This window comes from Ranitomeya variabilis, chromosome 2, assembly GCF_051348905.1.
Source record: "Ranitomeya variabilis isolate aRanVar5 chromosome 2, aRanVar5.hap1, whole genome shotgun sequence".
Classification (NCBI taxonomy): domain Eukaryota; kingdom Metazoa; phylum Chordata; class Amphibia; order Anura; family Dendrobatidae; genus Ranitomeya; species Ranitomeya variabilis.
This window is the reverse complement of record NC_135233.1, coordinates 1,111,564,317-1,111,590,995: the sequence shown is the minus strand read 5'-3', so window position 1 is coordinate 1,111,590,995 and position 26,679 is coordinate 1,111,564,317. Positions and strand designations below refer to the sequence as shown.

Below are 26,679 nucleotides of genomic sequence, written 5' to 3'. Positions count from 1 at the left end.
CTTGCGGTTCATGTCATTTGGCTATTTGGTATTGAGAGTTAAAATCCGAAATGCTTCCCGCATGGTAAGTTGGTTCTGCCGGCTTCCTCCCCTTTTAGGGTATGATCTTTCTCCATACTATAGAACTTTACATATGCGTTGTCCCCCTTATGTGAGGATACAAAATGCCGGACGCCACCTGAATATGGACCCTTCCTGCTGGTGATGATTGAAAGGTGCTCTGCAGTCTATTTTTTCATTTTCTGTTTGTAAACGCATGTTACAAGCACTGCATTAAATACAGCAAAACCACATGCCGCGAGTTGCAGTTGATAAAAGTATCCATGGTGCGATCCGCACCATGTGACACACAGAACACATATTACTTATTGTCAGAGAATATCCATACATTGCAATGGCTGCCTGCACACTTGAGATGGAAGCCAGGTCAGGGTGGCAGAAAGTCCTTGGAAAAGATGGGGGAAGAATATTTCCAAGGAATGACCTCTCCTGGCCACACACCTGCAGCCCCCTCCATAATCTCTCTAAGCTCATCACCTTGACTAACTATTGCCAAGACCACGTGTTTCATCTATTAAACTGTAAGCTGAAAGGTCCCCGGATGTGACCGAGGAGGCTATATTGGGTGTTTTCCTTGTTTAATGTTGTTTTGTAAAGTCGAATCCAGATTGGAATTTTCACCCTGTTAAATACAGATGTAATTAGTAGTTTGTTCTACCCACTACTATAAAGTCTATCCCTGATGACAGCACCCTCGGAAGGAAGGCGCCATCCTCAGAACATGTACAGCTTGACTGCACAAATTTACCATATGGAATGGCTTTTAATGTATGGTGAGGGTGGCAACTAGATGCCTGTAAGCGATGTCCTTCCTAGAGATGCATGGCCCCTGCCAGTATTGGGGTCATCCAATAGATAAATATCCAAAAATGGGATATGTAGATCTGGAGAAGAGTGAGTGAAACTTAAATTACAGTTAGTATTTAGATAGGCGAGGAAGTCCGCAATGACTGCTATGCGGCCCGAACATACAAAAAGAAGATCGTCCACATAGCGGCCGTACCAGACCACGTCATCCATATCGGGATTGACCATAATAAAAATGCACTTCTAACACATGGTCGTGTCAGACCACGTCATTTCTTCTGTGGTTTTGCTGTGTTTCACCAGCAGGATTCGGCACCCACTGGTTCCAGTTCTGTCAGCTTTCTTACTACAAGTACGTGTGACAAGCTCTTACTTTTGCCTTCTATCTAGATTCCTCTGTCCTCCTCCTCCAGACTCCTCTATCCTCCTGCAGACTGCTGTGTCTTCACTCTCCACCAAACTCCTCTGTCTTGCCCTCACTCAGAATAACCCACCCTGTCCTCCTCCTGACTCTTCAGTCCTAAAAGTTCCAGACTCTGGGGTCCTCGCCCTCCTCCAGACCACTCTGTCCTGTCCTTCCCCTGAACGCTCCATGCTATCCTCCTCAGGTTTCTCAACCAGGCCCCTTAGTTTCTCCTCCAGAGAAATACTTACTTCTTCCTACCCAATTCTTTAATCCCCCACCATCAGGCATCAGGCCAGGAGAACAGGGCACTTTCCTGGAACAAGCCTGATTTTGGGGTGTGGATCTTTAAAGAGGTGCCGAATTCTGTGTCCTAAATGAGTTAGGTCTATGTTGATGCCATTAAATACAACTTTCCACCAGGGATGACCTGTGACCTGGAGGACACAATCTGATGCAGTTTAGGATGCGAAGAATGACCCCAGAGATCTCCAGAATTCTGTATAGAAAGTGGTATTTATACTCATTCCCATAATGAAGGGACAAAGGTCGAGGAGCAGAATCTTTACATCTTGTATAAGACAATAAGTTAATGATTTTATCCCGGAAAGTGGACAACACCTGATCAGGGACAGTGACACGTCTCCGGCAGTATAAGGCATCTCCTTGTGGTCATGGTGCGAAGAGTCACTCACAACACAATCAGCGAACACAGGCCTTCTCCCTTAAAATAACGGGATCCCCAGTAAGTATTACCCGAGTTTTACCTCTCTTCCACTATATGGTGACAGAACATCACCTACTTGAACTTTTATTGACCTATGGAAGATGTTTTGTCACTTTCGAGAACAGGCTGGCTCCAGGGTTTACTGGGGGTATCTATATTTTGAGGGGGATGCTCTTTGATTTCAAGTATTTGATTATTTGAGGGACATAGTCTTTAATTTTCCTCATCTGGTTTATCATCCTCTTCTTCTCCTGGCATCTCCACTGCTTCTACCTCAGTGGGGACCTCCTCCACCACATCCTCATCATGGACCACGTCAGTGTCCTCCTGACTGCTTATGACCTCTGCAGATTGAGGGGTCGGGTCATTGGTTGGGTCTGGGTGTATGTTGTGAACCCCTGCTGGTTCCTGGTTCAGTTCTGGTTTCTCAGTGCCCTCCTCATTAGAGAGGTCGCTGTCCTCAGGACCATGCACCTCCTCAGCCGGAACCCCCATAGGAGGTGGAATCACAACATGAGCAGAATCCTGGCTCTCCCCCTGTTTATAGTTGACAGAATTCAACAGTTCTTGGGCACTGAGGAGTCCGTCCAGGTCCACATCTTGTTTCTCCAACACATCATCGACCACAGAAATAACCTAAGGAAGGAACAAGAAATTATTTGACTCAGTCCAAGTAATTACCCCGCCCTTCACTTAGTCATTACTAGAGTCGTTACTTGACAAGACTCTGTTTCCTAAAAAGGGCTAGGAAAGCATCTTCAAATATCGTGTTAGGAAAGCTCTGGACCCGGATTAGCAAGGAAGGAGATGGGCCAAATCAAATATGACATGGATGGACCATTAATCTGATTAAGAACTGTGGGATGTCACGATTCTCCCTGGGTCAGTAGGATCATCATACTTTGTTGGGGATGTGAGAGGGCAATACTGTGTGGGGGTCTGTAAGGTCAATGACATTGTATGAGGCTGTGGGATCATCATACTGTCTTGGGGGGGCTGTGAGAGCATCATATTGTGTGGGGTACTAGAGCGTAATCACATTGTATGAGGCTGTGGGGTACATCATACTGTGTGGGGGGCTGTAACGTCAATCACACTATATGACGCTGTGGGGTACATCATACTGTGTGAGGGCTATGGGGAGATAAAACTTTGTGGGGCTGTGAGAGCATCATACTGTGTGGGGCTGTAGCTTAAGCTCACTGAAGCTGTGGGGTACATCATACTGTGTGGGGTACATCATACAGTGTGGGGGGCTGTAAGGTCAATCACAATATATGCCGCTGTGGGGTACATCATACTGTGTGAGGGCTGTGGGGAGATAAAATTATGTGGGGCTGTGAGAGCATCATACTGTGTGGGGCTGTGGAATCCATCATACTGTTTGGCGGCTGTTAGGTAATCATACAGTGTGCTGAGCCTGTAGGAGCATCATACTGTCTGAGGGCTGTGGGATTCATCATACTGTGTGGGGGCTGACAAGACATACTGTGGAGGGCTGCGTGGTCCATCATACTGTGTTTTGCTGGCAACATCATTCTGTGTGCGGATTGTGTGGGTATCATACTGTGTGGGAAGCTGTAACAGCATACAGTGGGGGCTATGGGGTTCATCATAATGTGTGGTGGCTGTGGGTACATTGTGATAGAAATATATATATCATGTAGATCTCACTTGCATGTATACTCCTCTATAATCATATATACTCATATACTCACAGCTAATATATACATTATAATCAATGGTTTAAAATGGCTGACATGAACTGATATAAGCCAGACAGATTGTATGGGGTTTTCCATCCCAAAAGCGGAACAGTGTCAGATGTATTAACTGCTGATCAAATGTCTCAACTTTGTCCTAGATGCAGAGCTCAAGTTTAGTTGCTTAATCAGCAGTCATATGTGCATTAATCATAATATTCCATATATGTTTAGATAACCAATGACAGAGGAGCTAGACAATATGGTAATTAGCTAACCACCCCTAACAACCCCTAACCACTCCTTTCTATATCAAATTATAAAACTATGTATGTACAATAAAGTATCAGTATTGATGGAATGTTATTGACACAATGATGTTGCAGTCTCATTCCTTGAGCGCTCAAAATACTCAGTCTTATTGGGAGCGGCTGCAGCACACACAGGGATAAATTTATCCAACCCAAATTTCCATATCAAATGGCCCCCAACGGCGAGGCATGGATGAAACGCATGGGATCCTGCTGACCGGAGAGACGGAGGTGTTGGCCACGGCCTTGGTTCACGGGACGGAGACTGCGCAGCTCCATAAGTAAGGTAAGAAAATGTTATCATCTTACCTGAAAGTCCCCTGTGCCCAGTCCAGGTCTATACCTCTTGCCGGTCAGGTGTGGTCACCACCGCATTTCCCAGGTAGTGTAAAAAGTCCAAAGCCTGAATCCAAACCCTGGGAGGTGTCTGCTGTGTGCCGTGTATGTGTTCTGTGTTTGTGTAAAATCCGGGAGAAGGAAGGAACAGTGACTGCTTTGTGGTGGCTGGGTAACAGACTGCAGGAGGTCAAATCGCTCGATAAGTTATTGCAGGATTCCCGTGCATAGGAGGAACAGGTACAGTTCCGGGGCAGGTAGTCCCATGTTCCAGGCACGGGTAGTGATAACTTAGGGCTACTGCAGATTCCCGTAGTGCCGGCGATCCAGTCAGGACGACCGAACCGGGGTGTTAGATTTCCCGCTTGTTGTGCTTCTCACTCAGGCGGCCCGGGCACAGGTGTGTCCAGTGCGATTGGCAGTAGTCTGTTCCCAGCGCAACCTGCACGTGTCACAGAAATTAAAAGGGGCATCTCCCGGATTGTCTATCTGTTTCTGTTTGTCAAGTATTGCTGCTTTAAGCACATACGATTGTAAAAGAAAGTTGTTGTTTTTTTTGGTTTTTTTTTTCTCTTTCTCCTGAACTTCCTCTTTTCCAGCAGCTGCTGTAGCAGCGATATATGCATTGTAAATCACACTGTCACATCTGTTTTTTTTTCTGGCTGTTTCTGCAAATGCTAGCTATGTGTAGCTTTTTGTGAAGAAGTGAAACAAATTGTATCTATCATTTTTGATGCGACATACGTGTTTTCAGATACGTGATTTTAGTGACATTGGATACAATAGCATAAGAAAAGGGGAAGTGTGTGTCTCTGACTGCGTTGAGCGCAGAGAGAGGGGAGAAGAGAAATATATATATATAGTTTTTTTTACTCTTTTGAAGGTCTTTATTCTGTTTTTTTCATATTTTTAAGGTTTTTTTAAGTTTTCCAAAGTTATCCTTTCTGTCTCTTTATGTTTTTTTTTTTAAAAAGTTTTTACTTTTGCATCAAAATTTTGAGTTTTTGATAGTGTACTAAGTTTTTGATGGTTTTATCGTTTTGGTTTTTTTTGGAGTTTTTATATACTCATTTTTAGAAGTTTTTTTTAGTGTTTTCTTTTTCCTTTTTGTGGGTTTTTCATTTCATTTTTTTTTTTTTTTTTGCCATGGGGAATAAAGTGGCCAAGCAACAGGAGAGTCTTTTTATTTCCTGATGAGAAAACGGCCCCCCAGATAGAGATAGTGGCAGAACACGAAGGTATAAAGTATGTGAAATTCATTAGAATGGCAGACTTCAAGCTGCGGAGTGGCATGACGTAGAAAGGAAAATAAGGGAAGTTAGCTGACGTTAAATTGCTGAATACTAATACATGGTATGAAGTGGCAGCAGAGCTTACATCGTTTAGGTGGTACAGAAAGTTATGTGAGCAAACCAGGAAGTGTTTTTTTGTTTTTTTTTGTGTGTATAAGGCTACTTTCACACTAGCGTTAACTGCAATCCGCCACAATGCGTCGTTTTGCCGAAAAAACGCATCCTGCAAAAGTGCTTGCAGGATGCGTTTTTTCCCCATAGACTTACATTAAGCGACGTATTGCGACGGATTGACACACGTCGCAACCGTCGTGCGACGGTTGCGCCATGTTGTGGCGGACCGTCGGGACCAAAAAACGCTACATGTAACGTTTTTTGCTCACGACGGTCCGCTTTTTCCGACCGCGCATGCGCGGCCGGAACTCCGCCCCCACCTCCCCGCACTTCCCCGCACCTCACAATGTACCGGCGTCTATGACGCCGGTATAGTTGAATGCGGGGCCGGGAGTGCGCCGACAGCGGGGAGAGTGTGCCGACAGCGGCACACTCGAGCGGCCCACTACTGCCACCGGCCCTTCTGGCATTTGCCAGAACTGCCCGATGGCCAGTCCGGCCCTGTATTGGTGTATCATGCTGTGTGGGGGAAACTGAACCAGAGGGCATCACACTGTGGGGGCTTGCTGTGGGGTTGTCATGTGTGTGTAGGATGCATTTTGAGGAACATTTTGTGGGAGATTTCACTGTTGAGTATTAGGGTAAGTTCACACTAGACATCTTTTCACCGTTTATTTTCCGCAATAAAACCTGATCTCTTGGCACGAAAGAAGCTGCAGAAAAAAAGTAGGGTTTTTGTTGCGTTTTTTGCTGTGGTTTTGGCATGCTAGATTTGCCTCTTGTGCATGCTAATAAAGTTTAGTGTTGAAGAAAAAAGTTCTATTCTATAGAATCAGGTTTTGGCACAAAAAAAGGCAGCTAAGCCTGATATCTGCATTTTTAGTGCGGTTTTTCAGAGTTTTTTCACCACCAATTTATTTCAGTGGGTGAAAAATGCTGAAAAAACACTAAAAGAAGTGACATGCTCCAATGTGTAAAAAACCAAGCAAAGCACAAAATCCCGATGACAAAACCCAGTATGTGTGCAGGAGATTTCTGAAATCTCAGACTTTGCTGGTCCTGTAAAACGCAGCTAAAAATTTGCATACAAAATGCCTAGTGTGCTAGCCGTATACTGTTTTTGGGGGTCACTTTTGAGGCCATTATTGTATGGAGGCTATAAAAAGGGTATCGTAGAGAACACTAAGAGGTCTCAGTATTTCTGTGTACATGCCAGAATACATCTCTCTTCCTGTGTTGAAAGTTGTGAGAAATGCTGTTATTTTACTGTGCCTGCGGGCCCTGCCACCACTGACTCCACAAATTTTGTTGTTTTTTTTTTTGAGGAGGCTAAATGGGGCTCCATGATTTCTGTGTACACCCCTGACAACTGACAATCTTCCCAGGAGAAGACAACCCAACCAATTCATCTGAAAGTCAGACTGTTCAATGTTCTGAAAATAAAAAAATAAAAGAGCTACAGCTCAGACTCTAAAGGCCTTCGTTCATATGTTAAGTGTTCAAGTTCATGGCAATGCAATTAGAAAAAGACCAAACAAGTCTGGGAGGGTTGTCAGGAGATAGCCTCTGTCCAAAAGAACATGGCAGTGGCCTCAGTTCACACCCTGCATCTGGACAAACCACAAGACTTCTGAAAAATGTCCTTGGTACAGATGAGACCACAGTGGAGATGTTGGGCCTTAATGTCTTGCACCACATCTGCTGAAAATCAAACCCAGCATCTCAGCAAAGACAGTCAGTTTGCTGGGGGAGGAGGGAGATTTGGGCTCGATGTGTGTCCTCAGAACCCAGGTACCTTCTGATCACTGAGTTGCCTATGAACTCCTACTCCTTGAGTCCTCCTAGATGTGAGGCTACCTCTCAAAAAGCCAAACCTGGGCCTAGCAGCAAATCTCCATCAGAAAGCCTGGAAAAGCAAAGTATTGTGGTGCTGTACCGGCCCAAAGTCCAGACCTCAGCCCAACAGAAAGGCCACAGCCAGACCGTAAGAGACTGGAGCGGAAGCGACCGACCGCAACGAGTTGAAGAGCACGAGACTGAGGGTCATCCATAAAATGGCACTGCTGCTAAAAGGCTCCTACAAGCTGCTAATTCATGGGGTGCACTTAATTATCACATTCTGCTCCTGCATTTTGGCTTAGTTATTAGTAGATTATTAATGACGTGGTGTAATCTGTCACGTCTTTTTCTCCACTGAGGGTGTATTGACCTCATTTCAAGATGTAAAGCATAAGATGTTTTATTATTATGTACTGATAGGTGAAACCATGGATTTCAGGGGGTGTACTCAGTTTTTCTCATGCCCAACTTCTATATGGTGGAGACATTTACCGACTCTTCAGTTGCTTTCTTCTGCATACCCTTTGTCAAGACCCCGTATATCATCTGCATGAGCTCTAGACCATCCAGAAGACCACTCTTGTCATAGTCATGGAGCACAAAGAGATGTAAGATGGCTGAAAAAAGAAGAAAAGGACAACGATCAGGGACTACAACCAATCCAAGGACCATACCGACAGACACTTGGACAACATAGGACAACGATCAGGGACTACAACCAATCCAAGGACCATACCGACAGACACTTGGACAACATAGGACAACGATCAGGGACTACAACCAATCCAAGGACCATACCGACAGACACTTTGGCAACATAGGACAACGATCCAGGACTACAACTAAACCAAGGACCGTATCAACAGACACCTGGACAACATAGGACAACGATCAGGGACTATAACCAAACCAAGGACCATACCGATAGACACTTGGACAACATAGGACCACCATCAGGGACTACAACCGAACCAAGGACCATATCGACAGACACCTGGACAACATAGGACAACGATCAGGGACTACAACCAAACCAAGGACCGTATCGATAGACACCTGGACAACATAGGACAACCATCAGGGACTACAACCAAACCAAGGATCATATCGACAGACACCTGGACAACATAGGACAACGATCAGGGACTGCAACCAAACCAAGGACCGTATCGACAGACACCTGGACAACATAGGAAAACCATCAGGGACTACAACCAAACCAAGGACCATATCGACAGACACCTGGACAACATAGGACAACCATGAGGGACTACAACCAAACCAAGGATCATATTGACAGACACCTGGACAACATAGGACAACCATCAGGGACTACAACCAAACCAAGGACCATATCGACAGACACCTGGACAACATAGGAGACCCCGTATATCAGGAGAGCAGATGAGGACAATATCAGGGACTCTGGTAATGGAGGAGACCTCGTATATCATCTCTTGATGGATATGATGGAGAGCTCCCGTAATCTCACCTGTCTCTCGGCTCATGTTTGCGTCATTTTTTCCCACGGGATCTTTCTCCTGTAGATATCCGTGCAAAATGCTGAGAAGAGAAAACATACATACAGTAGTATATGAAAAGTCTGCACACCCCTGTAATGCTGGGATTTTGTCATGTGAAAGATCATATCAAGAAGAATCATTTCAGGATTTTTTTCCCCTTCAATGTGACCCAAAGTCTGAACAAATCCACAGAGAAACAAACAGAAATAATTGTGAGGGGAAGTAAAAATAACAAAACGGAAATAATTTGGTTGCATAAGTGTGCACATCCTCTTATAATTGGGGTTGCGGTTGTTCTCAGAGTCAGACAATCACATTTCCCCTCATGTTACACAATAGTCAGCGCTAATCCGCCGTCATGTACAGCGATTCTGATTAGCCCCAAAGTGTCACTGCTCTAGGAGGATTTTCCAGGCATTTTCTGGTCCATAAACAGCTGACAACACAGCAAAGGATATCATTATGGAAAGTTGTCAGTCAGGACAAAGGACAAGAATATTTCCCAGGCATCAGATCTACCAGGGACACCGTGAAGACATCACCAAGAAGGGGATGAAATCTGGCACCACAGCAACATCACCGAGATCTGGATGTGACTTCGAAAACTGATGAAAATACAAGAAGAAAATGTCCCTGGAGGCTGCAAGAGTCCGGAGCTGCGGGAGTCTCTGATCATTCCTGGTTGTGTCCTGCTTGTGACCACAATCTCCATATTCTCCATATCTCCCGCCTGTGGGGTCTGGGACAAGACGGAGCCTTTTCTTACATATAAAACCTCTGGGCCGGAGATGTTCTGCCAGAACCTCCAGAAGCAGAAACGTGACCTGTCTGATGAGACCAAGGAGGACCTCTGTGGCCGGAATTCCAGAAAACACAAAGCTGACACTGGTCTTCTCCAGAAGACCACCATCCCCACAGTGAGGCATGGTGGAGGCAGTATTGTGCTCTGGGGCTGGTTTTCGGCAGCTGGATCTGGGGCTTTGGCCAAAGGGGAGGGAATTATGGACAGAACAAATATCAGACAATTTTAAATCAGAACTTTCTATCCTCTGTAAAAAGCTGAAGATGAGGAGGAATGTCATCTCTAGGCAACAACGACCCTAAGCGACCTACAACTCACCGAAAGAATGGCGTCACCAGAAGAAGTTGAAAGTTATGGAACGGCAGAGCCCAGACTTGAACCCAAGGGGCAATCTGTGGTGACCTGAAGAGGGCACTGTACACAGGAGATGCCCCCCTGCAATCTGACAGATCTGGAGCTGCTGCTAGGAGGAAAAAGATCATCAATTCTAGATGTGCCGAGAGATAGACCCTGACCCAAAAACACTGAATGCTGCCAGAAACTCACAGGGGACTACAAGAAAGTATCAGTGTACGGGTGTGCAGATTTGTGCAACCACAGGATTTTACTGCTTTATTTTTCAAACAGAAAAGATTTTACTTTGTTTCTCTCAGAATTTGTACAGATTATGGCGACAGTAAAGAGTGGAAAGACCTGGAAGATTTCTTCTTGGAGGATTATTTACAGGATAATATCTGGTATATTACAGGGGCGTGTAGACGTTTCTCTCAGTGTAGAATGATTTCTATGATGTTACGTGATCTCTCCTGACCTCGGGAACTGCAGACACCCATCTGCTGCCTCCATGATACTAAGTCACACAAAAACCGCAGAGAAATGTCCATCACCTGAGCTGTTCTTCTCCCGGGGTGAATGGGCTGGATATGTCGATGTTGTCAGGTGGGCCGGACCTAGGAATAAACAGTGGAGATTAATAAGTGGAGATCGGTGAAGGTACGGAGGAGCCTAGTCATGGTGGAGCTTTAGGAAAGAGGCTGATGTTCTCCTGGATCACTTGTCTGCACTCACCGGCGCCTCCAGCACTACTGAGGAGAAAAACAGTTGTCTGTTATGATCTGGTGGCCTAAGAGCAGCATGAGACGTACTCTGGAGAAGGTGGTACCTGTACTGACTGCAGACCCTGAACTTAACACCGCAACTAGAAGTAGCCGTGGAATGTACCTAGCACTTCCTGGACATCTCGACACAGCCGGAGGACTAATTACCCCTAAAGATAGAAAAGGGAAAACTATCTTGCCTCAGAGAAAATTCCCAAAGGATAGGCAGCCCCCCACAAATATTGACTGTGAGAGGAGAGGGAAAAAAACATACACAGACTGAAATCAGAATTTAGCAAAGGAGGCCACTTCTAGCTAAATAGAAAGGATAGGACAGAGTACTATGCGGCCAGTATTAAAACACTAGAAAATATCCACCAGAGAAAATACAAAAACTCCACAGCTAACTAAAGATATGGAGGGTATATCTGCATCTCCAGAGACACCAGCTTGGCTAAACAAATCCTTATACAGACCAAGCTGGACAAGACAAAAAACATAGAAAAGAACTGAACAATAAGGCCACAGCATGTGGACAGCAAAAAATCAAGGACAGAACTTATCTTTGTTGAAAAGAACTGCAAAGCAGGAGAGACCAGGCAGAGATGTGAGTCCTCCAGGAACAATGGACAACTGGCACTGACTAAAGGGTGAAGCAAGACTAAATAGCCCAGTCAAAATTGCCAAAAGTGAACACACCTGATAAATGCTGCGATTCAGAGACAGCAGCGCTACCACTTACAACCACCGGAGGGAGCCCAAGAGCAGAATTCACAACAGTACCCCCCCCCTTGAGGAGGGGTCACCGAACCCTCACCAGAGCCCCCAGGCCGATCCGGACGAGCCAAATGAAAGGCACGAACCAAATCATCAGCATGAACATCGGAGGCAACAACCCAAGAATTATCCTCCTGGCCATAACCCTTCCATTTGACAAGATACTGAAGCCTCCGCCTCGAAAAACGAGAATCCAAAATCTTCTCAACCACATACTCCAACTCCCCATCAATCAACACCGGGGCAGGAGGATCAACAGAGGGAACAACGGGCACCACATATTTCCGCAACAAAGATCTATGAAAAACATTATGGATGGAAAAAGAGGCTGGAAGGGTCAAACGAAAAGACACTGGATTGATAATCTCAGAAATCCTATAAGGGCCAATAAACCGAGGCTTAAACTTAGGGGAAGAAACCTTCATAGGGACATGACGGGAAGACAACCAGACCAAATCCCCAACCCGAAGCCGGGAACCAACACACCGACGACGGTTAGCAAAACACTGAGCCCCCTCCTGAGACAACACCAAATTGTCAACAACATGAGCCCAAATTTGCTGCAACCTGTCAACCAAAGAGTCCACCCCAGGACAATCAGAAGGCTCAACCTGCCCTGAAGAAAAACGAGGATGAAAACCAGAGTTACAAAAGAAGGGTGAAACCAAGGTAGCAGAACTAGCCCGATTATTAAGGGAAAACTCGGCCAATGGCAAGAAAGCCACCCAATCATCCTGATCAGCAGACACAAAGCATCTCAAATAAGTTTCCAAAGTCTGATTAGTTCGCTCGGTTTGGGCATTTGTCTGAGGGTGAAATGCGGAAGAAAAAGACAAATCAATGCCCAGCCTAGCACAAAAGGCCCGCCAAAACCTAGAAACAAACTGGGAACCTCTATCGGACACAATGTTCTCCGGAATGCCATGCAAACGAACCACATGCTGAAAAAACAACGGAACCAAATCAGAAGAGGAAGGCAACTTAGGCAAAGGTACCAAATGAACCATCTTAGAAAACCGGTCACAAACCACCCAGATAACTGACATCCTCTGGGAAACCGGAAGATCCAAAATAAAATCCATAGAAATATGCGTCCAAGGCCTCTCAGGGACCGGCAAAGGCAAAAGCAACCCACTAGCGCGGGAACAGCAAGGCTTGGCCCGCGCACAAGTCCCACAGGACTGCACAAAAGAACGCACATTCCGTGACAAAGAAGGCCACCAAAAGGACCTACCAACCAAATCTCTGGTACCAAAAATCCCAGGATGACCGGCTAACACAGAACAATGAAACTCCGAAATCACTTTATTAGTCCATCTGTCAGGAACAAACAATTTCCCCACTGGACAGCGGTCAGGTTTATCAGCCTGAAATTTCTGAAGAACCCGTCGTAAATCAGGGGAGATGGCAGAAAGAATCACCCCTTCCTTCAGAATACCGACCGGCTCAAGGACCCCAGGAGAATCAGGCAAAAAGCTCCTAGAGAGGGCATCACCCGTAACATTCTTAGAACCCGGAAGATACGAGACCACAAAATCAAAACGGGAGAAAAACAGGGACCATCGGGCCTGTCTAGGATTCAGACATTTGGCAGACTCGAGATAAATCAGATTCTTATGATCGGTCAAGACCACAATACGGTGCTTGGCCCCCTCAAGCCAATGTCACCACTCCTCAAACGCCCATTTCATAGCCAACAACTCACGATTGCCGACATCATAATTGCGTTCTGCAGGCGAAAACTTTCCAGAAAAGAAGGCACACGGTTTCATCAAGGAACCATCAGAATTCCTCTGAGACAAAACGGCCTCTGCCCCAATATCAGAACCGTCAACCTCAACCTGAAAAGGAAGAGAAACATCCGGCTGACGCAACACAGGGGCAGAAGTAAATCGGCGTTTAAGCTCCTGAAAGGCAGAAACAGCCGCAGAGGACCAATTCGTCACATCAGCGCCTTTCTTCGTCAAATCGGTCAGGGGTTTAACCACACTGGAGAAGTTGGCAATGAAACGGCGATAAAAATTAGCAAAGCCCCAAAGTTTCTGAAGGCTCTTCACAGATGTGGGCTGGATCCAATCATGAATGGCCTGAACCTTAACCGGATCCATTTCTATAGATGAGGGAGAAAAAATGAAGCCCAAAAAAGAAATCTTCTGTACTCCAAAGAGGCACTTAGACCCCTTCACAAACAAGGCATTATCACGAAGGATCTGAAATACCATCCTGACTTGTTTAACATGAGACTCCCAATCATCTGAAAAAATCAAAATATCATCCAAATATACAATCATGAATTTATCAAGATAATTCCGAAATATATCATGCATGAAGGACTGAAACACAGATGGAGCATTAGAGAGTCCGAATGGCATCACAAGGTATTCAAAATGGCCTTCGGGCGTATTAAACGCAGTTTTCCATTCGTCACCCTGCTTAATACGAACAAGATTATATGCCCCTCGAAGGTCAATCTTAGTAAACCAACTAGCCCCCTTAATCCTAGCACACAGATCAGAAAGCAAAGGCAAAGGGTATTGGAATTTGACCGTGATCTTATTCAAGAGGCGATAATCAATACAGGGTCTCAAGGAGCCATCTTTTTTGGCAACAAAAAAAAAACCATGGTGAAGAAGATGGCCGAATTTGCCCCTTCTCCAAGGACTCCTTAACATAGCTCCGCATGGCGGTATGTTCTGGCACAGACAGGTTGAAAAGTCGGCCCTTAGGGAACTTACAGCCTGGAATCAAGTCAATAGCACAATCACAGTCCCTATGCGGTGGAAGGGAACTGGACTTGGGCTCATTGAATACATCCTGGAAATCTGACAAAAACTCAGGAATTTCAGAAGAGGGGGAGGAGGCAATTGACATCACAGGAACGTCACCATGAACCCCCTGACAACCCCAACTAGTCACAGACATAGATTTCCAATCTAATACCGGATTATGCACCTGTAACCATGGGAAACCCAGCACAATAGCATCATGCAAATTATGCAACGCCAGAAAACAACAATCTTCCTGGTGGGCTGGCGCCATGCACATGGTCAGCTGTGTCCAAAACTGAGGTTTATTTTTAGCCAACGGTGTAGCATCAATGCCCCTCAAGGGAATAGGACTCTGCAAAGGCTGCAAGGGGAAACCACAACGTCTGGCAAATTCTAAGTCCATTAAGTTTAGAGCGGCGCCTGTATCCACAAATGCCATGACAGAAAATGACGATAATGAGCAGATCAGGGTCACAGATAACAGAAATTTAGGTTGTACAGTACTGATGGTAACAGAACTAGCGATTCTCTTGGTACGCTTAGGGCAATCAGAAATAACATGAGCAGAATCGCCGCAGTAAAAACACAACCTATTCTGACGTCTGAATCCTTGTCGTTCAGCTCTAGACACAATCCTATCACACTGCATAGGCTCAGGACTCTGCTCGGAAGACAATGCCATAGTGTGCACAACTCTGCGCTCGCGCAAGCGCCGATCAATCTGAATGGCCAGAGACATAGAATCACTCAGACCAGCAGGCGTGGGGAACCCCACCATAACATCTTTAACGAATTCAGAAAGACCCTTTCTGAAGATTGCCGCCAAGGCATCCTCATTCCATTTAGTCAGTACAGACCATTTTCTAAACTTCTGGCAATATGATTCTGACGCTTCTTGACCCTGAGACAGGGCCAACAAGGTCTTCTCAGCATGATCCACTGAATTAGGTTCGTCATACAATAACCCAAGCGCCTGAAAAAAGGGGTCTACATTAAGCAACGCCGAATTCCCAGGTTCCAGGGCAAATGCCCAATCCTGGGGGTCACCACGCAGCAGAGATATAATAATTTTAACCTGCTGGATGGGATCACCAGAGGAACGGGGTTTCAGAGCAAAAAACAGTTTACAGTTATTTTTAAAGCTCAGAAATTTGGACCTATCCCCAAAAAACAAATCAGGAGTTGGAATTCTAGGCTCTAAAACTGGAGTCTGAACGATATAATCGGAAATACGCTGTACTCTAGCAGCAAGTTGATCCACACGAGAAGCCAATCCCTGAACATCCATACCAGCGCCGAACTCCTGAGCCACCCAGAGGTAAAGAGGGAAGAGAAAAAAAAAACACAACAGACTACAGAAAAAAAAATGGCTCAGCACTTTCCTTCCCTTCTTCTGAGATGCGGTTAACTCATTGTGGGCCAGTTGTACTGTTATGATCTGGTGGCCTAAGAGCAGCATGAGACGTACTCTGGAGAAGGTGGTACCTGTACTGACCGCAGACCCTGAACTTAACACCGCAACTAGAAGTAGCCGTGGAATGTACCTAGCACTCCCTGGACATCTCGACACAGCCGGAGGACTAATTACCCCTAAAGATAGAAAAGGGAAAACTATCTTGCCTCAGAGAAAATTCCCAAAGGATAGGCAGCCCCCCACAAATATTGACTGTGAGAGGAGAGGGAAAAAAACATACACAGACTGAAATCAGAATTTAGCAAAGGAGGCCACTTCTAGCTAAATAGAAAGGATAGGACAGAGTACTATGCGGTCAGTATTAAAACACTAGAAAATATCCACCACAGAAAATACTAAAACTCCACAGCTAACTAAAGATATGGAGGGTATATCTGCATCTCCAGAGATACCAGCTTGGCTAAACAAATCCTTATACAGACCAAGCTGGACAAGACAAAAAACATAGAAAAGAACTGAACAATAAGGCCACAGCATGTGGACAGCAAAAAATCAAGGACAGAACTTATCTTTGTTGAAAAGAACTGCAAAGCAGGAGAGACCAGGCAGAGATGTGAATCCTCCAGGAACAATGGACAACTGGCACTGACTAAAGGGTGAAGCAAGACTAAATAGCCCAGTCAAAATTGCCAAAAGTGAACACACCTGATAAATGCTGCGATTCAGAGACAGCAGCGCTACCACTTACAACCACCGGAGGGAGCCCAAGAGCAGAATTCACAACAGTTGTCTACCAGAGAATTCAATGGCTGTGTAGCGTGGGACATAAAGAAGACATGGATAAATCAACACCAACTGAGCATAAACCAAGAGCCTCCATAACAAGACGTGAGAGCTTAACCCTAAGGAGATAAAGCTGGGGCAGACATATGTCGAGTCCATAGAAGAAAACCTGGACCTGATCTCAGAAGACAAACAAATATCCCACCAAGGTAGGACCGGGCAGGGTCCTCATCAGCCGGAGCAAACCTTACTGTGCAGGGCCCTCATCAGCCAGTGCAGACCTTACCGTGCATGGCCCTCATCAGCCGGAGCAGACCTTACCGTTCCAGACCCTCATCAGCCAGAGCAGACCTGACTGGGCAGGGCTCTCATCAGCCAGAGCAGACCTGACCTCAGAAGACAAATATCCCACCAAGGTAGGACCGAGCAGGGCCCTCATCAGCCGGAGCAGACCTTACCAGGCAGGGCCCTCATCAGCCAGACCAGATCTGACCGAGCAGGGCCCTCATCAGCCAAAGCAGACCTGACCAGGCAGGGTCCTCATCAGGCAGAGCAGACCTGACTGGGCAGGGCCCTCATCATCCAGAGCAGACCTAACTGGGCAGGGCCCTCATCAGCCAGAGCAGACCTGACCTCAGAAGACAGACAAATATTCCACCAAGGTAGGACTGAGCAGGGCCCTCATCAGCCGGAGCAGACCTTACCAGGCAGGGCCCTCATCAACTGGAGCAGACCAGACCAGGCAGAGCCCTCATCAGCCAAAGCAGACTGACTGGGCAGGGCCCTCATCAGCTGGAGTAGACCTGACCTCAGAAGACAGACAAACATCCCACCGAGATAGGACCGGGCAGGGCCCTCATCAGCCAGAGCAGACCTTACCAGGCAGGGCCCTCAGCAACTGGAGCAAACCCGACTGGGCAGGGCCCTCACCAGCCGGAGCAGACCTGACAGGGCAGGGCCCTCATCAGCCAGAGCAGCCTCACTGGGCAGGGCCCTCATCAGCTGGAGCAGACCTGACCTCAGAAGACAGACAAATATCCCACCGAGATAGGACCGGGCAGGGCCCCCATCAGCCAGAACAGACCTGACCAGGCAGGGTCATCCTGGAGCAGACCTGACAGGGCAGTGTCATCCTGGAGCAGACCTGACCGGACAAGGTCATCATGAAGCAGACCTGACAGGGCATGGTCATCCTGGAGCAGACCTAACAGGGCAGGATCATCATGGAGCAGACCTAACCGGGCAGGGTCCTCATCAGCTGGAGTAGACCTGGCAGGGCAGGGTCATCTTGGAGCAGGAGGGTACAAGTGTTCAGGGGGAAGAAGGAAAGGCTTTTCTTGGAGGACTTATCACTGAAGAAGAAGCTGTGCTTCCTAACACTTGGCAGCTGATGGCAGGAGGTAGACGTACCCCAGTGGAGTATGATGATGGAGCACCCCGTCAGGGTAAGGGGTTACTCGGTACCGGGTCCTGCAGTTCACAGGGGGATGTCACGGTAGCTGACCCGGTCCATGGCCCTGGGACGTCCATATGAAAGGGAAAGGTCTTTAAAGGGATAAAGTTTATGTTCGTGATGCCACCTGTGGTATTCGGTAAGGGTGACCGACGCTGCTTTAAGGGGTCCGCTGGGGTGACGTTATGGCAGCTAGATGGTATACCTTCCCACAGATGAAGTATATCCCCAGGGCTTCCCAGTATGCAGATGGTAGTATGGTGAGAGGTGCAATGAAGAACGAGGACACAGGTTTGCAGTCTCTTTACCTTGTTTACTGTTGGTTTCAGCAGCCACAGTCCAGGGCACCAGATCACAGGGCAGGTAGAGTCCAGCCGGTTTGGAGGCAATTCCAGAGTCCCCTTGTCCAGGTGGAAATCAATAGCCTTCCCTTGTGCTGTAGTGGTGTAGTCCCTTACTGCATAAGCTTCAAATAAGGTCTTCACATTTGTAATGTCTCTCTCTCTCTCTCTCTCTTTCTGTCCCCCGTAGTCGGATAGGACAAAACCCCTATGACTGGGGGCTTGAGGCTGTTTATAGGGACTCTAGCATGCCCCGGCCTCTGAGGGGTGCCACCGTGCCTCCGAGGGGTGCCACCGTGCCTCCTGGGTGTAAGTGCGGACAGGTAACGTACAATTAGCTGTCCTGCCGGTCTCTGAAATAAGGCATAGAGGTCCTTACTGCCTCGGTGTTCCGGCTACCGGTGTTCTGCGCCTCAGAAGGAGGCAGCCTGCTCCTGGCTGGTGCCCTTCTGGTATCCTCTCCTGTGCTTTGCTATCCTTCACGCTCACTGCAATGTATTCTGCTTTCTAAAATGTCTCCTGGGAGCTGCAGCTCTTAGGGCATGCACAGCTCCGTGGACCCTCTGTTCTCCTCAGACGGATGTCTGGAACTAACTAACTTTCCCTACAGACTACCAGTTATATATATATATGGGGAGTCATCTAGTAAATAGGATCAGAAGCTCCCCCTGGTGGCCTGGAGTGTGAATGTGTTGCATGCTTGTGGTACCTGGATGCAGTTATCCTTCCTTGCCTCCAAACGTAACATCACTCTCCCCGAGAGGTAAGCAATACCACTGTGATGGCCAGGACCCTGGGGCGCCACATATCCACTCAGGATGATGGATGCATGAGTGGAAGGCCTTTGTTGGCACCGGTCTATGTTCGTAGTTTGAGCAAAGAAGTAAAATGCAGAGAGGTCAGTCATCTGCATTCTTCAGATCAGGATTTCATCTCTCTCCTTACAAGAATGTCTCCATCTTGTAAGTTGATGACTTATTTCTTGTGTATACCAGCACTTTAGGATTGGCAGGGCCAGCCCCACCAATCTTCTTCATGAAGAGGACACAGCATAGTCCTGCAGCCCCTCTGAGTTCCCCCACAGCATGGCCCACCACTCACTTCTCTGCTCAGCGGATGGCCGGGGCTTCACTTTGCAGTACAAAGGGCTGCAGACAGTTCAGGACTAAGCCAACTCTGAGGCCCATCCTTTCTCAGGACCAGACTTTGGATGCTCCATATCACACAACGGTCTCTCTTACCTGCTATCTGCTCTCGGAGCTGAGAAACCGTGGCTGAATAACAGGGGCAGCAGCCGAACCAGAACCAAATCCCTCATGATGAAGTGTCTGTAAAGCAAAAAATATATATTTCATGCATAAGTCTGAACCACGGACTAAAGAGACATGTCCACCAGCGACCACTCTGGAGCTCACTGACCAGTCATACAAATCTCCTATCTGACTGTATGATGACACAAATCCCACAATTACCAGTCTAATGTATAGAAAATGTGTAAAAACAAGTCACATAATCACTGCCTGTGCACAACGACAGGTGGACTATAACGTGACCTGCAATCATATCTAGTATTTTTTCCAGAGCAAACAAGCGTGCAACCCTCAAATTTACACATAAGAATGTTCCAGGAAGTGCAGGACATAATCAACAATGGGCACAAAGGACACTGGACTTTGTCTACTAAGTTTCTTCCAGGTAAGAGAAGGGTGAAGTCTCCAACAACTTCAAGGGTTAATGATCAAACCAAAGAGCAGAGAGAAGGCACCAGACCAAAAAAGTGACAGGTCCTCCAGCATCCAACTCCCCTCCATCCCAGTGAGGATCTGCTATAGGCCGTGGTCACATTTAACGTATGAAAAATCGGTTTGAGTCTCCCTGCCGAGAGTCGCACGAGTGTAATGCGAGTACAATATGATTTCTCACACCGAGCATCCATCCGATTTACATCCAACTGCAATGTGATTTTAACATGAGCTTTTACATACGGCAATTCTGTATGTCATTTACATATCGCTAATCGTGAATAAGGAAATATTCTTCAAAACACACACATATATATATACACTGCTCAAAAAAATAAAGGGAACACAAAAATCCCACATCCTAGATATCTCTGAATGAAATATTCTGGTTGTAAATCTTTATTCATTACATAGTGGAATGTGTTCAGAACAATAAAACCTAAAAATGATCAACGTAAATCACAACTAATATCCCATGGAGGTCTGGAGTTAGAATGATGCTCAAAATCAAAGTGGAAAATGAAGTTACAGGCTGGTCCAACTTCAGTGGAAATGCCTCAAGACAAGGAAATGATGCTCAGTGTTGTGTGTGGCCTCCACGTGCCTGTATGATCTCCCTACAACACCTGGGCATGCTCCTGATGAGGCGGCGGATGTCTCCTGAGCAATCTCCTCCCAGACCTGGACTAAAGCATCCGCCAACTCCTGGACAATCTGTGGTGCAACGTGACGTTGGTGGATGGAGCGAGACATGATGTCCCTGATGTGTACAAACGGATTCAGGTCTGGGGAACGGGCGGGCCAGTCCATAGCTTCAATGCCTTCATCTTGCATTAACTGCTGACACACTCCAGCCACATGAGGTCTGGCATTGTCCTGCATTAGGAAGAACCCAGGGCCAACTGCACCAGCATATGGGCTCACAAGGGGTCAGAGGATCTCATCTTGGTACCTAATGGCAGTCAGGCTACCTCTGGCGAGCACATGGAGGGCTGAATTTGCCAATCCTGGTGTTCTGTGGAAAATGCCAAGCGTCCTGCATGGTGTTGGGCTGTGAGCACATCCGCCATCTGTGGATGTCGGGCACTCAGATTATCCTCATGGAGTCGGTTTTCAACCGTTTGTGCAGACACATGCACATTTATGGCCTGCTGGAGGTCATTTTGCAGGGCTCTGGCAGTGCTCCTCCTGTTCCTCCTTGCACAAAGGCAGAGGTAGCGGTCCTTCTGCTGGATTGTCGCCCTCCTACGGCCCCCTTCATGTCTCCTGGTGTACTGGCCGGTCTCCTGGTAGCGCCTCCAGCCTCTGGACACTATACTGACAGACACAGCAAACCTTCTTGCCACAGCTCGCATTGATGTGCCATCCTGGATGAGCTGCACTACCTGAGCCACTTGTGTGGGTTGTAGAGTACGTCTCATGCTACCACGAGTGTGAAAGCACAACCAACATTCAAAAGTGACCAAAATATCAGCCAGAAAGCATTGGTACTGAGATGTGGTCTGTGGTCCCCACCTGCAGAACCGCTCCTTTATAGAGGGAGTCTTGATAATTGAAAATAATTTCTATCTGTTGTCTATTCCATTTACACAACAGCATGTGAAATTGATTGTCAGCAGTGTTGTTCCTAAGTGGACAGTTTGATTTCACAGAAGTTTGATTCACTTGGAGTTATATTCTGTTGTTTAAGTGTTCCCTTTATTTTTTGGAGCAGTGTATATATACAGCTCTGGCAAAAATTAAGAGACCACCACATTAAATCCCTGTCATAGCCGCCCAATCTCCAGACCTGAACCCCATTGAAAACCTCTGGAATGTAATCAGGAGGATGATGGATCATCACAAGCCATCAAACACAGAAGAACGGCTGACATTATTGTACCAGGAGCCGTGTGAGAGACTGGTGGAAAGCTGCCAAGACGCAGGAAAGCTGGGATTAACAATCATGGTTATTCCACAATATATTGATTTCTGAACTCTTCCTGAGGTAAAACATTAGTATTGTTGTTTCTAAATGATTATGAACTTGTTTTCTTTGCATTATTTGAGGTCTGAAAGCACTGGGGTTTTTGATATTTTGACCATTTTTCTTTGTTAGAAAAAAATACAAAATTTATTGCTTGGAACTTCGGAGACTTGTTGTCAGAAGTTTATAGAATAAAAAAACAATTTACATTTTACTCAAAAATATAAAGAGAAAAATCAGACAAACTGAACATTTTGCAGTGGTCTCTTAATTTTTGCCAGAGCTGTATATTAGATAGACAAATAGATTAAAACTTCTATTCCCTGTCTGAGGGCACCGCGAGCTTGAGAAAGTTCTCCTGCTCGCTGTGCCATCTGACAGGTCCTGCGAGTTCACAGCCAATGAACTCACTTCACCTCTCTGGTGTCAGTGCGAGTGAAGTGGGAAAATCTCCCACAGCGCTCGTGCCGACGTCACATAGGTGAAGTGAGTTCATTGACCGTGAACTTCTATTCCCTATCTGACGGCACCGCGAACAGGAGAGCTTTCTTATTGATGCCTCTCCATTGCTAACCTCGGGGCTTGATGTCACCTAATGGTGACATCAACCCCTCCGACCCCTCCCCTTGACACCGCTACAGGGCAAGTGAGAAGAGCAAGGCTAAGTGCCGGAATTGGTGCATCTTAGAGATGTGCCTTTTCTGGGGTGGCTGAGAGCTGATGTTTCTAGCCTGGGGGATCAGTATCCATGGCCCCTTCCTAGGCTATTAATATCAGCCTGCAGCTGTCTGCATAGTCTTTGCTGGTTATTAATTATAGTGTGACCCTATGTTATTTTTTTGGGGGGAATCCCCTATTTTAATAGCCAGTAAAGGCTAATTATACAGCTGTGAGCTGATATTAATAGCATGGGAAGCTCCATGGGTATTAACCCATTCCCAGGCTATAAACATCTGCCCTCAGCCGTTGACTTTCCCTCTGCTGGTTACGAAAATTGCGTGGGAGCCCACACCATTTTTTTCAAAAATTAAGTTATATTAATTAAATACATGTACAGTAACCTGCACACACACTGTACTAATTGTATTTGTCAATAACATCTGAATATCGACCTTTTCTATGTGTATACACTATGTAATCCGTCTCTTCTATCCTGTCGGCTCCTGCAGTGATTTTACAGAACATGGTAGATGAATTACCGGCTTTTCTTCTATCTTTTTATCTATGCTATATAAATACATATATATGTGTGTGTCACTGACAGCTATACAGTATATCTCTGTATTCTATGTGTATATATTTATTCTATCTATCCTATTCTAACCTGTCAGTGGGATTTTACTGTATGCGGCACATGAATTGCCGACTTTTCAAAGGACACCGGTGTGTAAAGATCGGACAGCACTTGCATGGACCGAGTGCTGTGCGATTTTTTTTTCTCACACCCATAGGCTTGCATTGGCGAGTCTCAGCCGAGTCCCAGTGACAATCGCAGCCTGCTGCGATTTTACATGCACGTTGAATATGCCCGAGAAAATAAACGGTGATGTGAGCTGCCCCATAGATTAACACTTGTGTCTGAGTGCTCTGCGATGTTTTCTCACATAGCATTTGTCCGTATTCTACGGTAGTGTGATCCCGGCCATAGCAGAAGTCCCATCCATAATGCCCGACACAACCATGGAAAGGGAGGATTGGACATAAAGAAAACAGACTCCTGGTCCCTGAAAAGTGAAAACCTCACATGCCGTGCTCAGGAATAGAGGGTTATTCCACTACTCAACAACTCCACCAAAGTCTGCAGAGCAGAAAATACATTGGGCCAGCTCCAGCAGCGCACTTCTATCATGGAACGGGGCATGGTGGAGCTTGCATAGTCCCGAATGAATGGAGATGACTGTGTTGTGCATGAACTGCTGCACCACAGACACAAATACATCTCCAAACACAAAACCCGCATAAACCACTGATTGATCTCTGATCACAAAATCTGAACATCAATCATGAGGAAACCACTGATTCATTTCTGAACACAAAGCCTGAAGAAACCACTAATGCATCTCCGAACATCAATCATGAAGAAACCACTAATTCATCTACGGACACAAAGCCTGAAGAAACCACTGATTCATCTCTAAAGAAAAACCTGAAGAAACCACTGATTCATCTCCAAACCAGAATCATTAAGAAATCAGTGACTTATCTCCACACACAAAGCCTGAAGAAACCATGGCTCCAGCGCCAAACAGGAAACCTGAAGGAACCACTGACTGATCTCTGACGACAAAATCTGAACATCAATAACGAGAAAACCACTGATTCGTCTCCAAACACAAAGCCTGAAAAAACACTGGTTTACGTCTGAATGTAAACCCTGAAGAAACACTAATTCATCTCTGAACACAAAGCCTGCTCCATCTCCAAACAGGAAACCTGAAGGAACCACTAATTCACATCTGAATACAAAACATAATGAATCCACTGATTCATCTCCAGATTTAAAACCTGAAGAAATATCAGATTTAACTCCTAAATTAAAATCAGAAGAAACCACTGATTCATCCCTAAACACGAAGCCTGAAGGAACCAGTAATTCATCTCCGAACATCAATCACGATGATACCACTGATTCATCTCAGGACACAAAGCCTGAAGAAACCACTGATTCATCTCTGGACATCAATCATGAAGAAACCACTGATACATCTCCAGACACAAAACCTGAAGAAACCACGGATTCATCTCAGAACATCAATCATGAAGAAACCACTGATGGATGTCCAAACACAAAACCTGAAGAAATCCTTGATTTATCTCTGAGCAGGAAACCTGAAGAAACCACTGATTCAGCAACGAACATCAATCATGAAGAAACCACTGATTCAGCTCCGGACACAAAGCCTGAGGAAATGTTTGATTTATCTCTGAGCAGGAAACCAGAAGAAAAAAATGATCCATCTTCATATTTTATGATCTATTCATGTGAAAAGCCTGAGGCTGCACCACTGATTCCAGGAGCATCATGTTCCACCATCCACATCAATGTCCACATTACATAGGTAGAAATAAGCCCCCGGCCATCAGGTTCTCCCTTCCTCCACCAATTGTACATGTTGTCACTAAATTATCTATAACCCACGATGTTCTGTGTCTGGAGGAAATCACCCGGCCCTAGTATAAGAGCTGTTATAGTGTCGGCCATTATTACCTCTTGTGGTCGGCATTCCACAGTCTGACTGCTCTAACTGTAAAGAACCCTTTCCTACTTATCTGCCGGAATCGCCTTTATTCCACCCGTAATAAGTGTTCCCCTGGTCCTCAGTATGGTCCTCTCGATGGTCCTCAGTAGGGTCTACTCCGGCAGGGCAGGAGATGGCATTGATGTGATCCCTGCAGCTGACAGTAATCTAGAGGGAACGTGTCATTACAATCTGTGGCCCGCGGCTTCTCTGTGTCCTCTACCCAATCGTAACAGACTACAACCCCCAGCAGCCATGCTCCTGGTGAGGAGATCAGACCTATATATCGAAAGCAAAAACTTGTTGGGAATTGTAGTTTTCCAGGTAATAAATAAAATAAATTGTAATCCGGTGATGTCTAGTGGGGCGGGCATGCTGGGGGTTGTAGTGCTCTCTATATAGGGTATAATAGACCTGTTCTGGTGATATCATGTTGGAGGTTGTAGTGCTCTTAGGATGGTGTTATGGCCATGTCCACTGACCAGGTGATAATAGGGGTTGTAGTATAATTCTCTCTAGTGCTCTACACATAGAATATCAGCGTTCTCCTCTAATGATATCAGTGACCAGGTGATAATAGGGGTTGTAGTATTCCGCAGTGGTATTGGGCAGCTCCTGCTGGGGGTTGTAGTCCTGCTGATGACGGCTCACCTGACAGCTCTATATATATAGAAGAATATAATCATTGCATTCGTGGCACCTACCGTGAGTCTGCAGAGCGCAGTCATCTGCTCCGCCGCAGCCGAACTCCTCCCTGCAAGACGGCACTGCATCATCTGTAACCCCTGCACCGCCAGAGCCAGCACTGCATCATCTGTAACCCCTGCACCGCCAGAGCCAGCACTGCATCATCTGTAGCCCCTGCACCGCCAGAGCCAGCACTGCATCATCTATAGCCCCTGCACCGCCAGAGCCAGCACTGCATCATCTGTAACCCCTGCACCGCCAGAGCCAGCACTGCATCACCTGTAACCCCTGCACCGCCAGAGCCAGCACTGCATCATCTATAGCCCCTGCACCACCAGAGCCAGCGCTGCATCATCTGTAACCCCTGCACCGCCAGAGCCAGCACTGCATCATCTGTAACCCCTGCACCGCCAGAGCCAGCACTGCATCATCTGTAACCCCTGCACCACCAGAGCCAGCACTGCATCACCTGTAACCCCTGCACCGCCAGAGCCA

The 26,679-nt window shown here is 46.4% G+C and overlaps 1 protein-coding gene across 4 annotated transcripts; it reads right to left on the bottom strand.

The window, feature by feature from the left end:
- Positions 1-1,767: 1,767 nt before the first annotated feature.
- Positions 1,768-26,316, bottom strand: CGREF1 (cell growth regulator with EF-hand domain 1). Of its 4 annotated transcripts, none has more exons than XM_077291999.1 (6): positions 26,202-26,316; positions 19,792-19,878; positions 10,805-10,867; positions 9,085-9,155; positions 8,085-8,209; positions 1,768-2,633 (listed from the first exon to the last, which is right to left on the bottom strand). In XM_077291999.1, exons 2-6 carry the CDS (start codon positions 19,866-19,868, stop codon positions 2,211-2,213), a joined length of 759 nt encoding a protein of 252 aa, XP_077148114.1. In that variant the 5' UTR covers positions 19,869-19,878; positions 26,202-26,316; the 3' UTR covers positions 1,768-2,210. The 4 variants fall into 4 exon arrangements, with proteins under 4 accessions (XP_077148114.1, XP_077148115.1, XP_077148116.1 ...); XM_077292000.1 differs by lacking the exon at positions 26,202-26,316 and adding an exon at positions 25,525-25,665; XM_077292001.1 differs by lacking the exon at positions 10,805-10,867.
- Positions 26,317-26,679: the final 363 nt, after the last annotated feature.

What these genes read in the sequence shown, in the direction of transcription:
- CGREF1 (XM_077291999.1), bottom strand. Translation starts at nt 19,868, where the DNA reads ATGAGGGATTTGGTTCTGGTTCGGCTGCTGCCCCTGTTATTCAGCCAC. An exon ending in GCTCCGAGAGCAGATAGCAG is followed by an intron (nt 10,868 to 19,791) that starts GTAAGAGAGACC and finishes GTTTATTCCTAG; the next exon opens with GTCCGGCCCACCTGACAACA. An exon ending in AGAAAGCAACTGAAGAGTCG is followed by an intron (nt 2,634 to 8,084) that starts GTAAATGTCTCC and finishes TTCCTTCCTTAG; the next exon opens with GTTATTTCTGTGGTCGATGA.